Source organism: Limulus polyphemus, unplaced genomic scaffold (genome assembly GCF_000517525.1).
Source record: "Limulus polyphemus unplaced genomic scaffold, Limulus_polyphemus-2.1.2 Scaffold28, whole genome shotgun sequence".
Taxonomy (NCBI): Eukaryota; Metazoa; Arthropoda; class Merostomata; order Xiphosura; family Limulidae; genus Limulus; species Limulus polyphemus.
The window spans coordinates 699,407-717,323 of NW_013665638.1; the positions used below are offsets into that span (position 1 = coordinate 699,407).

A 17,917-nucleotide genomic window follows, 5' to 3' on the forward strand; every position below is an offset into this window, starting at 1 on the left:
TACAGTGCCTACTGCTCGCTTGACTCGATTATCTCCATTATTTCTCTTCAATCTATCTCCGGCTTATATACTAAAAAAAGAGGGCATCTAGCAAATGCTGGGACATTTGTGAGGTTGCCCACTAAGTCATGATCCTTCTAGAAACTCCAGCACGCATGCTTCCAGCACCGCGTGACTTCCGCTATCGTAACAATAGTAATGATGTCATTATGCCAATATAAAACCCATATTCATTTATTTAAATATTCTCCATGTCATGCATTTGGTTTAAATGATCTTTAAAAAAATTAGACACAAAAATATCAGAACTGATGACAGTTATGTTTCTGAAAACTGATGAGTGCAGCTTTTAGATATTGTAATGCTGTGGCTATTATACTTACGTCCAACATCAAGTAATTTTCCACAAATTTAGTAATTTTCTGTTCCTTTATTATATAATGAAGGCTGTAGACAGTGGGAAACTTCTAGAAAAACAAAATTATCAAAAACTGGAGTTTTAAAAGCAATCAAACAATATAGTGAAATTACTACCACTGATAAAGCAAACAGTCCTGGAAGGCAACTAATCTTTACAGATCAGATGTTTATGTTAAACTTTCTTCATTCAGGGACAGGTGTAAATCTAGTAGCTGTCTTGTAGTAGAACTTCAAGAACCATTTACATCTACATGGGATGAAGATTGTGACAAGAAAGGCTTTGTTCCAAGAAAACAACAAACAGAAGAGACTGATGTTTACAAAATCCCACAAAACTGTATGTGGAGAAGAGTACTTTGGTCTGATGATTCAAAGTTTGATATTTTTGGAACCAACAGATATTGGCACCTTCATTGCAGGAGTTGTGAGAGATTGTCTGCTACTTTCAATTCAGATGGTGGAGTTAACATCCAATTATAAGGCTGTATAACGTCAACTGGAGTCTGTGATTTCTACCATATTGATGGAGTCTTGGATTCTACTTGATAAACATAGATATTCATTTGCAATGCTTTTCCTTCTGGATGTATTTTTGGGGGATAGATATAATTTTCCAGCATGATATAATTCGAAACATAGAGCAAATGCAATAAAACAGTATCTTAATAAAAAGGAAATACATAGAAAACCTTGCATGTTTATTGCTTAATTCTGCCTGGACAGATATCACATATTAATGTTGTTAAGTGTGTATGGGACTATTTTAATAAAAAGAAAAAGGAAAGCAGAGGCAGTCAAAATCAAAGGAGGAATTCTAGCAGTACTTCAGGATGCCTGGAATTCAATCCCCACTGAGCATTCCTCATCAGTTTCAAGCAGTGATTTCAGCTGAGTGTGGTCACACAAAATATTGAAGAAACTAACTCCAAGTTAGATTTATATGCTTTTCTTTTGCCTTCAGATATTATGAAATTCTGAAATACCTACACTAAAAAGAACTCCACATAATTTGAACTAAAAGTACATAATGATGATTTAGTAGTCTCTGATATATGCACATTCCTACATACACTTTATAAGCTATATTTATAAATTTATTTTGAAGTATCTGATTATGCCATATGTTGTCTTTTTTTTTATAAGAATTAGGTTTTAAGAGTTGGATGTCTAATCTGTTATTTAATACACAATTGTCATTTTATTTTAGGTACTTACACTCTACAAGAGTTTGACACCACACCCAGTAACAGTGAAGTTGATCCCGGTACCACAGCAACATTAAGATGTAGGATCCGAAACAGACAAGGGGAATGTGTTTGGTTAAAAGATGGAGAAGTTGTTGGTAAAATAAAAAACAAATACAGTTATGAAAAAGAACCACCAGATGGAGATTGTAGCATTGAAATTACAGATGCTGAACTACTGATTGATGATGGGTACTGGCAGTGTCAAGTGACCCAAGCATCTTTAGAAGATCCTACCTTAAAGTCAGAGAAGATTAAATTGAGTGTACGAGGTAGGCAATTACAATACTCCCTCTCAGTAACTTTTGATTACATGAAAATTAGAATTCGTGCTGTTACGTTTATGATTATAAATTAATGCTGTTACGTTTATGGTTATAAATCCATGTCCAACTTTCTAAGAGTAGTGAAATTATAATTTGGTAAAGTATTCTGATTTGAAAATCAGGTTTGGAAACCCTTGGATAATGAATTTATTCTAAAATATTTATTGAGCTTTTAAGCAGAACTTTAAATAATTTAACATATACTGCAATATATATATATTGTTGTTGTTGTTTTTAGTGATCTTCAGCAGAAGTTGATGATATGTGCAGAATCAATTTAGCATTATTTGTTTATTTCATATGGGCCAGGCTTTCTCAAGTGCCCAATTTGATGTCACCAATGTTCTGGAGCAAATTTCTCTGAGTGCATACCTTACACAAACAAAGAATAATTTCTAAATGATAGGTGATGGACAGAGCTTTCCAAACATATATATAATATGTTAAGTTTTTCCAGCAAACCAAGGAAATAAACAATGGTAGGGTGTTAAAAGTAGCATATTGCAGCAGAAAAAAATAATTTCAAAGCAATAACACAAACACAAAAATTATAAGTATGACTCAAGTCTTTATTGTGATTAATTAGTAAACATTTATGTTTTGAAACTTTGTTATTAGCTGATTTTCCATTAATTTTTCACATATATAGAAATATACAAAATAACATGTCACTGTAATCATGTGTTCTCCCTTATGGTTGTTTATTTTCAAGACAGTAATTATAAATTTTTCAGTAAATATAAAGATCAGAGTAAAATCAATCCGGGAAGTATATAATTTGATTAGATCATACCTCAAATACAAGGTATCAAGAGATATTTGGGTATGTCCACTTGGAGCTTGTAATAAAATTAGTTTTTTAAACACTTGATCTCTTTTACACAAAAAAAAACTAATGTAGATACTCAAATTATGTCATTTTGTTATATCGTTACACACAACAGCCAAGACATTTGTTATTAACAATAACTGAAAGGTTAAGAGTAAATTGCATTCTTCAATAAAAATCACTGAACATGAAAATGCTTGAACTCCTTTATGTGTTCTCATTTACTTCAGTTTTGCTTCTGAGGGGAACATATAGAGAGCATAATTCTTTTCCTGCCATATTTAGTTTCCAACATATGCAGATGATTAGGGTAAGGTGGATTTGAAATGTATTAGTCACAAATCAACTCATTTTCCTGCAAGGAAAGCCCTTGAAAGTGAGTTTACATAACAGGTGTGTATCTCTTTAACTGTAGAACTGACATTCAAATGGTGTGAGTTGTAGAAGTTTTACGTTTAAATGATTGATAAGTTACAAAGCTAAATATTTAGGGGACATGGTGAGATGCATTTAAAGGAGTTCACAGAATGGGCAAAGATCACCATTTTAATTTAACTCCTTATATATGTTTGCAGTTCTTAGTGTAATGCCACATTATAATATATGCTTACATTTATGATCTGTAGAAGTAGTCTAATGCAAAATAACTACTCTTATTAGCCTGCTATAGCTGGATTTACTGTAGAAATATAAAGGAGATCACATTAATATCTACACCTGTCTTTGCTAATATACAGAGGTGGTATGCACTTCAGTGATGGGTTTCATATTTGTATTTTTAGAATGGATGGTAAACAAAGTCAGCAGCTGAAATATTATCACAGAAAAAAGGCAGTAGAAGGGAAAACCTTCTTACAATTTGTTTGCTTTTTTATTCTAGGTATAATACAATCTGGTAAAAGAGAACACATGTGAAAAACAGTAGTTATCTTCATCAAGGTGGAAAAATATGACAGAATGTAGCCCGAGTGTTAGATTTTTGGTACAAGGTTTTTCAGTTGCCATATTTTCAAGAACTGTATGAATCATACTTACAGAAGATATTTTTTCAACATTTTCCAGCTAAAAAATGGACACTTAAGAAAACCTGGCCCATATATATCACTTATTTTCATTATCATATACATTTTTTTTTAGAGGATGACCTCATCTACAGGAAAAGTTGTTCTCACTTTTCAATATATTGTGGGCTTTATTGATACCATCTATACAGATGCTTGGGGAAGTATGCTTGCGACCAGTTGTATCTTTACACAAGTTGCCAATGCAAAGACTATGAACATTATTACAACATGTACAGTGTATAAATTTTAAACATTGTGTATTAATTAGACCTTTACATATTCTCTCAAAATCTGGAACCATGGTATCCTGTTTCATAATGTGTTTTTCACCAAACTTTTCTCAGTCGTCAATTGATTATTCATTATACTCATTAGTAAAATACTTTAGCTATTAGAACTATCTTGAATAAATTTAATAGAGTTTAGAATAGGATATATTTAATTTAGTATTGGATCTCTTTCATTCATATCCATAATCTCATTCATTATTAGATATTTTAATCACACATATATTGGAAGTCAGAAGACTAACTTATTATAAATATACTTCTCCAAAATTAAACACACGACACAGTTTTCCAGATTATAGGTTTACAAATACTAAGCCCATTTCGTACTGGAAATAACTTTTTAGTTTTGCAAGCTAGAATGTTCAGTGAAATGTTATGTGGTATTAATAAAGTACATCATTTTAAGAATAGATTTTTATTTGAAAGACTTCTTATTAGTATGGTGTAATGTCTATTTATGTAGAATTCATTAAAGAACATTTCAACAGGTCTACACTTAAGGATAGTGCTCTGGAATATAACCTTTACAGATTTTTACTCTTTTAGGGCAAATCTTCAGTACTGATACTTCATAATAATCAAATTATTCTTTATGGTATTTTCTTAAAGAGGCCAGGATTGACCCATTTGGTTTTCTTTTTATAATATATATATATATATATATATATGAAAATCCCTTTTTCTCATTCTTTAAATGAAGACTATATTTATTAGCTTATACTGAATGCAGTGAAATAATTCAACTCTTCTATCTGTAGTAAATCCTACACCACTAGAGATAGTAAACAACAACACTTAAATTTTTCTTATTCAGTAAATGAAGAGTTTTTTGAGTAATAGACTGCCAGTTAGGATAGTCAATCACAGTAGTAGGAAATTTGCAAGCTGTGCAAACACACAGATCATCATCTTGAGGAAGTTTATGTGGGAATCAATAAGACATAATCATAGATAACGTTAACAAATTAAAACATTTATTAATAATTATCGATTTTTATACAATAAGGCTAAAGGCTTAACTTAATAGTCTTACCTACAACGATTTTTTGTTTGTTTGTTTTTTAATTTTGCGCAAACCTACACGAGGGCTATCTGCGCTAGCCATCCCTAATTTAGCAGTGTAAGACTAGAAGGAAGGCAGGTAGTTATCACCACCCACCGCTAACTCTTGGGCTACTCTTTTACCAATGAATAGTGGGATTGACCGTCACATTATAATCCCCACACGGCTGAAAGGGCGAGCATATTTGGTGTGACGGGGATTCGAACCCGCGACCCGCAGATTGTGAGTTGAGCTTCCTAACCACCTGGCCATGCCAGGCCACCTTCAACGAACAATATTAATCAAACGAAACTGATGGCTATTACAAACAATATAGTTCAAAATAGATCCTGGTGTTCAATATCTAAATAGAACAATGATACATATACTTCTATTAAATACAACTTGTACTGCTTAAGACAGTGGTTTTGTGGGGGGGGGGGGTGCAGCCTTTTGCCAGGAGAACCTAAAAATAACAATGAAAGAAGCAGAAAAAAAAAATTTGTAACACTTTAAATTTTCCTACTAATACTTAAGAAAACACTGATTAAAGAGAAGCAAAGAAACTTGTGAAAATTATTCAGTATGAAGGAAGAGGGCACCGAGAAAAATAATGCTGAGTTGGTGGTGCCACTATATAAAGTTTGGAAACCACTGGATTAAGACATTTTTTACAATATTTTTTTCCAACTTTTAAGTAGTGAAAACTTACAAAGAAATTGAATCTTCAATTCTGCTATATATGGGCTACTGATTAGAAGGAACTGCTGTTGAGTATGGATTGTTACTAATTGATGACTGGCTAATGACTTAGTAAGTGATTGATGACTGACTTTAGGTAAATGACCCATTTCTTAACTAATTTCTTAGGTATATGTAGTGTATTTTGTATGTAATGAATTTGCAAGGATCAGCCGATATATGCTTAGGTATTTCCTTCAGAAATTTCTAAAATTCAAATGATGTCATTAGTTGTGCATGTGGATCAATCACATTACTTGTTACTGTTATATTAGTTCTGTTTTTTTTTCAAGCTTCTCATAACAATTTGTTAGTTATCAGAGCACGAGTGTAACAAAGTTCATATTAAATGTTCCTAATGCTGTTACTTATTAAGATTTAATAATTTCTAATAACTGTAGTTATGCTCTTAAATTCAACTACTTCAGCTGTTATTGATGACAGTAGAATAATTTCACTTTTATTATTTTTTTGTAGTAACTCCTTCACCACCACAGATAGAAAACACCACCACTCATATTAAATTAGGAAATAATCTCAACACAAAAGCGAAAGAGCCCCTGAAGCTGGCTTGTGTATCCAGGAAGGGGAATCCTCCACCAGAGCTGAAATGGTTTATCGAGGATGATAACATAACAAATATGGCCAATCAAACCAACTTACCTGATACAGAAAAGCCTAAGACGTGGCAGGCTGTAAGCATTCTGCATTACAGTTTTTAAAGGTACACAAAGGCCAGCGATTGCGATGTGTAGCCTTTCACAAGAGTTATGACACTGGCTTCCAAGAGAGCTACTCATATCTGGATGTGATGTGTGAGTATGTTCTTGTAGCTAAAATTACTGGTTTTTTATTCACATAGTGTAATGCTAATGTTTTAACCATTTCTAGTCTTAATAAACTTTTTTTGAAAACAAAAACAAAATTATATACATATACATTGGAACCTTGCAAAACATTCAAAGTTAAAAATTAATAATAAGATCCCCCAAAAATGGTTAATGTGTTGTGAAATGAGGTATAGTAACATAGAGACAAAAGAAAATGGAAAAATTTAATACAAATGCAAGAAAGTAAAATATTATCAATTTATGATAATGCTTAAGTTACATTATGGATGTGGTATCTGTAATAATAAAGAATTGCAGTCTAATAGTAACACAGAAAAATCCTACAATAACATAGTTGTTTGATAAAAGAATGTAATATATATTAATATAATGTTTTTAAACTTGTAATTGCTTTTAAATATGAAGTGATAAATATGCATTATAATTGTAACAGTCTGAAATAAGTGAAAAGCATTTATCATGGCCAGGAGTTAAATCCAGTACTCCAGAGTAAACACCTGATGCTCTACCTACTAAGCTACCAATACTTTAAACCTGAGTAGGCAATTCTCCTCCTAGTTCTTATGTATTGTTTCTGTAGATATTTTAGTCATGCATAGTTACATTGGACATCAATCAGTGGATTAAGTTATTATAAGTATACTTTTCTAAGATTAAAAATTGAAAAAACATTCTCAAATTGCAGACTCACATTATAAACCGAAACAGGTGAAAAGCAATCTGCTTTGAGTAGGACTTGAACCCATGAATTCTAGCTTAGGATCATTTATCAGATTGGTGCTCAAATTACTGAGCTACAAGAATTTCAACTCCTATGGAGACAACTCTTCTCTTAGTGTTATGATTTTATTGGTATTAAAATACTATTTTGAACTATAAGTAAAACCCACATAACTTAGTTCTCTAAATGTACTTTTAAGTGACAAAAAAATTCATTTAATAAAAAAATAAAGATATGCTCCGTACAATAACAAATCTAAAGTTCATATGAAATATCAGTCTAATAATTTTGTAAAACCACTGCCAAAAGTACAGCCCTTTTTTGTACAAAATCTATCATATTTATATTTGGTGAGCATTTTTATATGCATATCATCCATTAAAACAAACACAAATATTTTATTAAAGCATGGAACTTTCATATTATGATAAAAAAGGCTAATATAAACTATTTAAGATGATAAAAACAGCTTGAAAATTTTTTATTTCAACTGGAGTATCAGAGTTCTAGGTGAAAACTCAAGAGTACTGAACAAATACACTTGGAATTTCTTGAGAGAGAGTCTTGCTAACAGGGAAAATATCAATATATACAACACCTGAATTAGCATTGTTATTGATTATTAAAAAGATTGTGCATGTACAATATCTTAGTCTTCAAACTTCAAACTATTCTTACTATAACATAAACACTCAGATATCTTTGTCAAAATTATATAAACAGTGGCCAATAGTATAGACCAATGTATAGGAAAGAGTGTACTTGATAATAAATGAAATTTTCCCATTCTTGGTAATTTAACATTTACATGGCTTTTAATGTGTGTGTGTTTTACTCTGGTACATGTTTAAGTTTATAGTAAATGTGTCTCTTTAACCTTGGCTTTTTATTTGTTATTGTTTTTAGTAAAATCACCTTCTTAATATTTTTCACATACTTAAATAGTAAATTTTATTGCTATTTTTTCTTTCAAAACATGGTTTAATAAACTATACTACAAACACTGAAAATAATGAGGAACAGCTGTCTGTAATTGTTCTTTACAGAGATTACCAAATTCTGGTAATGACCGTTAATCTTGTTACTTTTACTTCTACACAATGAATTGCGATAGACTGTTGCAATGGAACACATTCTTAGTTTAATCTCCATTTAGACACAACCTGAGTGGGAAACAGTTTCCTCACTAGAATTAGGTAATTCTAGGTTACTTTTGTCTGCAGTATATTCAAAAGTGGGTCAAGGTTCAATGAATGGTTGGGTATTAGTGAGAATGTGAAGGCTTTACATTAATAAATATTAAATTAAATGTGTATGCATAGAAGCATAACAGTAACAAATGTTTCATATTATACCTATTTTAGTGCATTTTGTGTATTATGATATAGCATGTACATATGTATATGAAAATGAATTAAATATTTCAAATGAAAAGTTAATAATTAATTTCATTTAAAGAACTACACCAGTTTACACTACATTTAAGGGAAAAATCAGACATGCTATTTTTTATATTTATATTATTCCTATAAAAAAGCCATGATGACTATTACATCTACATCCTATTTGGCTTAGTCACTACAACTTTTAAAATGTATTAAGCAGTTACACTGCAAAAAACATCAGTTACACAACAACATTAGGAAAGTATGTAACAATTAAGCAATACTGAACGGGAAATGACATTAAAGAAATTATTTGTTAAAGTAAGTTATTTTAATAAGAAATGCAGAGATAATAAATAATGAAAATTTATAAATATTCTTTAAGGAATAAAAATGTTTAATTTTCTTTATATGACAAAAAAGAAATTAATCTTTCTATACTTATATTTTGATTGTTTATAGAAACTTATATTTTGATTGTTTATAGAACTTGTTTTAATTATGTTCTTCATAGGAGGATGTATAGACCTACCTTGCATTTTTTTATATATCACAAGTGTTATTACTTTTAATTAATTAGTTTTATACCTGTATTTTTATCTATTGTGATAATTCTGTAATTATTCAACTTCATTTGGGTATTTGAAAAATAAAAGTCCTAACATAGAAGGATGAAAATGGTTAAACTGTGAAAAATATTTCAGATATTCCAGAAATCAAACTGGAGGGAAAACCAAATGAAGATATTGAAGAAGGGAAATCACTAACTCTTAGGTGTGTAGCAGATGCAAATCCAAAAGCTAGCATCACCTGGAAAAAGTCTGGTCATGCTGGGGTCTACAGCACCAATGAAGAGGTTACATATTTACCTATTACAAGAAGTGATTCAGGAGTTTATAGCTGCAGTGCACGAAATGGTGTAGGAGAAAGCAAGGAGCTAGAAATTTCAGTGGATGTAAAATGTAGGCTGCACTGGTTATTATGATATATTTCTGTTTGTTATTTATACCCACATGGAGAGTTGCACTACTGGTTAATGTTTTTTGTATCCTGATAAATTATTTTTATGATTAGAACTTTCTGGGATAAGTACTTTGACATATCTCTCTTTACAAAAATGTAAGTGGTAAATCTTTTGAATATCAAAGAAAAACTTGCTTTCAAATCAGATAGACTTCTCATTGAAATACAGTTAACCTTTCCTTGTTGAGTTGTTCTCGTGCAGTCAATAATAATGTGGCTCAAAGTTTTGAAAGTTGTTGATGCAATGTAGAGCATGCATCAACTTACCCAGAATTCTTCACTCTTCCGTCTTCCACATAAGTTATTGTGCATGCATCAGGAGAACTTACATAAGCTTTGCTTCCAAAACACACTTACCTTCGCTCATACTTTAGCTTTATCTCAACAAAAGGTTCTCTTCTTTGCCCATCTAAGCAATGGTATGAATTCTACCTTGCTTGCTTCAGTCTTTATACCCCACTATATTGCCCCTAGTAAGTTTAATTTTGTGACTCTTTCCACTTACTTCAATGCACTCTCTATACCCGATCCATGTATAACCTTCCCATTATACCTTCTTATTCACTTTTTCTCAATGGCAAAAATTACGAAGACAATCTTGCATGTTTTCAGCACTGTTACTACGTTTACAATGTATTCTTTTGAATTATTTTAGATCTTTATTGTGGAGCTTGAGTTTATTGTTGATTTTCTTGATTTTACAAGCAAAAACTAATTTTTTAGATGGTTTTTCAAATATAAATACTCACATTCATGTCTTAGGCACAGAGTCACCTGATGGCCTTCCTCTACCACCTCATGATTGTAACATTACCTGGGCATTGGGGGGGGGGACCTTCCACAGAGAACATGCAGTTCCTTAGAGTCTGACATGCAGTCTGATGTTTTTTCTCATGTTGGCTCTGAGGCTGAGTTTGTGGGAGATCAAGGGTGGACTAGTGAGAATTTAGACTAAATTTTTCCAGCACCTTCCTTTGCTCAGACAGCTACTTATGAACCTTGGATGGACATCCTGTATCTTGCACTCTTTTCTACAACTATTACGCCATGTTTATAATGTTTAGAGTATTTATCCTGTGGCTTATGTATCTTCACCTTCTTTATTGGGAGAAACTAGTTCATCTGATTACCTGGTCCTTCCACCTTTACCAGACATTGCAGTGCATACAAGGTTAAGTGCAGGTCATTTGAGGGAGGGTGCTGCCATGCCTTGTCCTCCTCGTTTATTGTATCAGCATGCCTTGGGTTTCCATCGCATGGGGAACCTTTATTTGGACTCTTACAGGTTAGATCCTCTACTTCCTATATAAGGCTCTAGACAAGATATCATTATTCATCTTACACAATCTCAGTTTTCCAGAATTTGTCTGTCACTTACAACAGTTTTACATTTTTTATTAACTCTGCAACTGTTGTCTGAAGCCTATCACATGTCCCCTACTCAAATTTTGTAGGATCTTAGTCAGTTATTGAATTCCACTTTTGTCAGGTTATAGGCTTTTGCTCTCTCCTGGGTATCTTGGTTATTTTTTTGCTGGGATCTTTTGGAGAGAGATGCTTTACTGGATGGAGTTTGCCTTCCTGCATTGGCCCTTATGGATCTAAGAGAATTAAGCTCCTTTTCTCAAACAGTCATTTTTTGCAGGAATTCCAGAACCCATGGAATCTTGAGTAGATGTAGCCTGTCTACATTTTTCATTTTTTACACTGGCTTCTAGACTGTCCCAATGTTTTTCTTTACCACATCTCTCATTCATGTTTCTAGACCTCCTGCTTCAGTGCCATGATCCATTGGAACACAAGGGCGATTTAGATCTTACCAGTGAGGATCCTACTCCAGGGTGGAGTGCAGATTTCGGCATTGGTGACTACCTTATGGGGTGATGTCCTGTGGGGTCTTGTCTCAGAGGGTTTGTGTCTGTATGGGAGACATTCACCACAGATCAGTGGGTCATTCAACTTCTCAAGAGGGGATTAGGCATTCAGTCCACATCTTCTCCTGCTCTGTCTCTCATACCAGTTTGCTTTCCACTCCCCAAAGACCCTCTTACATCCAATCATTGAGCACAAGTCCTCCAGGATATTTTGCACAAAGAGGCCATAGAGCTTATCACTTCTTCTCTCAAAAGTTTTTATTCTAGGCTGTTTGTAGTACTGAAAAAGATAGGGGATTGATAGCCAGTCATAGGCCTTTCTCATCTCAATCACTTCCTCCAGCTTCCTTGGCTTACAATGGAGTTGTTTCTTTCCTTTCAATGGCTCTTTTCACCTGGACTGTGGATGACAAAATTTAAAGTTGCAGATGCCTAACTTCATATCCCAGTTGCCAAGTCTTCAAGGCATTATCTCCCTTTTGTGCATGACAACCAGGTTTTTCAGTTTCATTTTCTACCATTTGGTCTCGAATCTGCTTTATACGTTTTTGCCAGATAGAGCTTTTTCGCATCATCTTCACTCCTTCAGCATTCATACTCATCATTACATGGATGACTGGCTTCTTAATGCCCCTTCCTGTCATTTGGAAGAACTACACACTCGAACTCTGGTATCAGAAGCTGCGAGATATGGGTGTCTTATCAAAAAGCAGAAGCCTGTTCTTACTCCCACACAGTCCCTCATATATTTAGTGGTGTATTTCAATTCCAAACTCTGCCAGGGCCAACATTCTCCTCTACTCCTTCAGGCCATGGAACAGGTGGTTCTTCAAATACAGTTGCCTCCTCTACCAGTATGCACAGTTCTATCTCTTTTAGGGATGTGGGCATCCTTGGGATCACCCATTCATTATTGGACCAGTAATAACTTCATTTCATTCCTTTTCAGGGACCTTCTCGTCATTCTCATTTGGATCCCACTCAGTGGCAAGTGTTGTATCCTTTTACAAATCTGCACTAGCTACCAGTAGACTAATAACAAAATTCCTGGTAGCAATTAGCTCTGTTGAGATGGGGTGTTCCATGAGACCGCCTTGGTACTTTCAGGGTGGTAGACAATTGTTCTATATCAAATATCACAAATGATACTGGACTGCAAATCATGGACCTTGCGCATCCCTGCTAACCCCTGGATGGAAAAAATTGGAGTTGGTTTGCTCTATAAAATAGGGAACATGGTTCACTATTGCACTGTCTTCAGAGCATTGTTCCTCAGGACTCCTCAACATGAGTCCCCTCCACCTTCTCTAGTGGCGCAAAGGAGTCTTTAACACCCTAAGTTTCCAGCTGCTGGAGTTGTGGACAGAGGTCTATTCATCCTTTGTGATTTTTGTATTCTTTTTCCACTCAAGGAGAAGAGGGCAAAGCTGGTTGCCCTACCACCATTAACCATGGATGGTTTTCCTAGATGTCGGGTGGGGAGCTGGTCCAGCCTACATGGGAGCCTCCTCATAATTCTGGTTCAGAGGTGACACTGTGCTATCCAGTTGTGTGAGCATGGCCCCTCTTTTTGGGCATTCTCTTATTTTCCATGACAACCTAGACTCCTCGTAATTCCATCATTGATTGAACTTTGTTTATTCCACATCCTCCTTGTAATTCTGGGGGCAGGAGGTATTACCTTTACTCTCAGGTTGAGGAGTTCCGATTTCAGGTTCGTAATTCTAGGCCAATTGATCTCTATTTCTTTAGGTTGAGTGAGGTCAGTATTGGTTCCATAATTCTGAGATTGGTTTGCTGCATCCTGAGCTTCTTCAGGTTGGGCAAAAAGACCTTGACTTCCCTTTGTACTTCTGGTGGCTTGCATGCGACATTCCAAAACTTTCAGGTTTGGTGCCTGGCCCCGTAATTCCGAGTTTGGTTTATTGTATTTTATGCTTCTTCAGGTTGGAGTGACGGTTTGTCCATTTAGGTGTTGCTTGCCTTATCTTCATTATTCCAGTTGCTTGACATGCAACATCCTGTAACTTTCAGGATGGGTTCATTTCATGTCATATTTCTAATATACAGTTATATCATATTGTAGTCCCCATGCTTTATCCACTACACCTTGGATCTACAGCCCTATAATCCCAATGACGAGACATGGAACCTCGTCTGTGTGGTTGGCACCTGGACAAATCTCATGATAATAAACAGTGTTGACTCTGTAGTCAGTTGGTCTTTACTGCTCACATTTAGATTTCACTTTATCTGGGTGAAAAGCATACCTGTTCCAGAAGTAGTGCAGATCCCTACTAGTGTGGTTTATTATATCTCAATATTGCACACCTGTTTTTCTATGCAGATGCTTTCTGTGTGGATCTTGCCCACACTGCCCCTCCACCTGGTCAATGTGGGATTATAGCTAAAGTGTGAGTAGAGGTAAGTATTATTGGAAATACATTTTTGGTATAGGAAAATGTAAACTGTCACACTGCAGTTCAGATTGTCTTGCTGACAGTTGTGCTGCTAACTATGCTTACTATGAATTTTCAGCATGTTATATCAATATCTAAAACTCTACAACTTCTTTGGAAGCATTCATCATGTAGTCTGTCTTTAGCTTGGTGGTATTGTTGTCCTTTATTGATCAATGCATTCAGGATGTTAATTCTGAATTGTCTGCTGATTTCTTTGGTTGGTTTCACTCTTATGCGGATGTTCATTTCTGAAACGCCTGCATATTTTCTCACGATGTTACAAGAAAAAACAACCATGTTTTGCAAAGGTCTATTCATCTTCATTGTTGAATAGCAGGAGTTAATTGTCAGCTAACTGTAATTCTGAAAAGGCTTTTGATGGTCTAATTTATCTTTTCTTTCTTCGGGTATGTTCTGTTTGAAATCTTAAAGTAATTTCTCTTATGCCTAAGGGTATTAATGTCATGTTCAATGATTCAATTTTTGAATCTTTATCTTTTCCACCTTCTTCTCAAGTTATTTTCCCTCAGTTTGACTTTTGAGTTGGTCTTCTACTGATATCTTTAGTTAGGATCACTTTGTGGTTTTCTCTAGTTGTATCTCTCACCGATTCAGTAGTTTCTATTACCACATATCCCTTATGTTCTGTATTGACACATTGTGCTGTGTCACAATTTAATGTATTTGTTTTCCCCTTCCTCCCCAGTTTTTCAGCTGACCTCAGATGAGATTCTTCTCTGTATTGTTTGTTCATGTAGGATTTTTCACTTGCATGCGTCTCCTGTTAAGGAGAAGCATGCCAGCAGGAGCTGATTAGGGCTTTTACACTTTGATTTACTTCTGGTAGTCATTCCTTTCAAAACAAATAGAAAGTAATGGATTTTGTCTTGCCTTGCCTCTCTCTTCCATGTCACCTACCTATACTAGTTCTTTTTGACCCTAAACTGAGTGGTCATACATAGACATAAGCAAAGTTAGTCTTATTGACTCACTTAATCCTCTCACTACAGGTAAGTAAAAGAGTGCATGTCCTGACTTTTTAGATTACATTCAAAATTTAATTAAACTACTTTATTATTGTTGTATATGAATAAACTTGGCATAAAAATGTAAATAATAAATCAAATCATAATATTATATAAGCTTTAAGTTCTTAATTATATAAGGAACTATTTAAAAACTCCTCAATCTCTCCTAGTATGAGAATTGTGACATTTGTTCTCTAGGTCTTTCTTCTCTAAATTATATACCACCCTTCTGAGAAGTATGAAATTTAATGTAGATTATTCATTAAAATACACATATTACTAAGGCAAAGCATAATTTTTATAGCTTTCAATCTTATTTGTTTACAGAGCCATAAACTAGAAAATCAGACCCACTTGCCATGCCCATGTGTCACATCTTCTTTTTCACAAATTGTCAATAATTTTTTCTGACATTTCATACTATGATCATTTATAATCAATAGAAAGCCAAAGATTTAATCTATCAAATGATGTATCAATTTACGTTGTTTTCTATAAAGAATATTGTCCATTTTGCCTCTATTTTGATATTTTCCCTTTTATTCACTAACTGTGTTTACCACCCTGACTGACCGAGATTATTGTTATGAAAAACACTGACTGTGTTTTCTGTGGGCTGCTCATTGCTGTATTGCATGAATGGAATCTTTTGAAGGGGATAAAAAAGTTATTGAAGCCTTATGAAGAATCTTGTTCCATTCACACTAAATAATTGACTTATGCAGCTAATCTCTCGTGTCTACTATGTATCCAAACATTTTAGAAAAGTATTTATATATACTTTTCATCAAATTTGCCATTTGGCAGCATCTTTGGCTTTTTGGTCTTGGTACTCATTAGAAGACATCTAACAGGCTGACGTAGGAATGAATTCAAATGTATGTACAAAATTATATTGACATCACATTTCATATTCCTGTCTTTTCAGCTTCAGTATTGTGTTTGCTACCTGTGGTTAATCTTCAAGTGCGATGGAATCCATAGCATGTGAGTTTTTCTCTGTTTGCAGTCTCACCTTCTTTCAGGAGATTCTGGATTATATTTGAATTAATCCAGCTGAGGCTCTTGCATGCTATTTAAGCCTCTGCATTTGGTTTAGACATAATTCCACCCTCTATACTGGTACTTCGTGAGAGAGTGATGCTCTCTGGAATTGGACAAATGATTTTTATTGGCTGAAGATGCCTTGGTGGGTACCTTTGCCACCTCTACATGCACGTCCTTCTGTAGCATTAGAGATATCTGAAACAAGATGACCATTCTCACTGGATATCTCATAGCTTCACCAAGGATGTGAAACACCTACATTTTCTTCTTTTTTTTTCTATTGCACTTTCCTTGATTTGTTGAGCCCAATCATCAGGGAAGCTCAGGTCTTTATTTGATTCTCCCTCACCACCCACAGATTTGACCAGTTTCTGATAGACCACATATCCTGCTTCTGGATATTTCTACAATTCTGACAGACCACATATTTAGTATGACCTAGGTTTTTACCATCCTTCCAAGCTATAACATGCTTTTTATAAAGTTTCAACTCTTATATTTTCCACTTCCTATTCATTATGGGTATTCTGACTGTCAGTTTTTCAGAGGTAAATCTACCAGGGTTAGAATTTTACAATTTTTTGAGGATTAAAATGAATTTCAAACAGATACTTATATTTCTATGTTATTCTACCATGACAGCAACTAAAAGTCTGAATTATGGCCCAAAAAGAGAGCTAATATACATTTTTCTGATGCATGCTTGGTAAGTCAAGTTAGAGACTGGAGAATTTTAGGTAAGTGTCAAGCACATTCAGAACTTTGAATCATATAGTTGTAATTCGACAACACGAGTGCAACTTGACAAAGAAAGGCTATCAATATTTCAGAGGTAAGAACCTGTTTGAAATTGATCTTAATTCAAAAAATTTAATTTTTTTATACAGTTTAATGACAAGTAATAAACTGGGTGTAATGGGATATCAATTTTTTTAGAGTTATCAGTATTATTTTCATAAAACAGGGTACATTCCATTAGTTTATCTGTATAATTAATGAGATGGTATTATGTTGATTAACCTGACACAAGTTTTTGAAATCTGTAAATCTATGTGTAAGTGGAATTTCATCTAATTAATACCAGATGTACTGAAAATAATACAAAGTACGATGAAAGGTAAAAAACATCTAGTGTTAAAACAATGACAGGGTCAACTTTATTGACCACATACTTACATTGTAAGCTAATTATAAATAAGTTTCAGTGATATTAATCAGTAGTTTCCATTCTGAATGCCCCCCCAGTGGCACAGAGGTATGTCTGCAGACTTACAACGCTAGAATCCGGGTTTCGATACCCATGGTGGGCAGAGCACAGATAGCCCATTGTGTAGCTTTGTGCTTAATTATGAACAAAGCAACCATTCTGAATATTAATTTGTTTGTTGAATTTTATGTATAGTTACTCTATGGCTATCTGTGCTAGCCCTTTCTAATTTAGAAGTGATAGACTAGAGGGAAGGCAGCTATTCATCAACACTACCCGCTGCTAACTCTTGGGCTATTCTAATCAAATAGGGAATTATTTATCAAATTATAAAGCTCCCATGGCTGAAAGGCTAAGCATGTT

The 17,917-nt window shown here is 34.0% G+C and overlaps 1 protein-coding gene across 1 annotated transcript in view; it reads left to right on the forward strand.

Annotated features, from left to right (window-relative positions):
- The window catches only part of LOC106459588 (kin of IRRE-like protein 1), a 46,903-nt gene that overhangs the window by 4,773 nt on the left and 24,213 nt on the right, over positions 1-17,917 (forward strand). Inside the window, 5 exon segments of the mRNA XM_022386249.1 lie at positions 612-757; positions 1,628-1,936; positions 6,434-6,677; positions 6,680-6,771; positions 9,618-9,875. Of these exon segments, the coding sequence (XP_022241957.1) occupies positions 612-757; positions 1,628-1,936; positions 6,434-6,677; positions 6,680-6,771; positions 9,618-9,875 (1,049 nt within the window).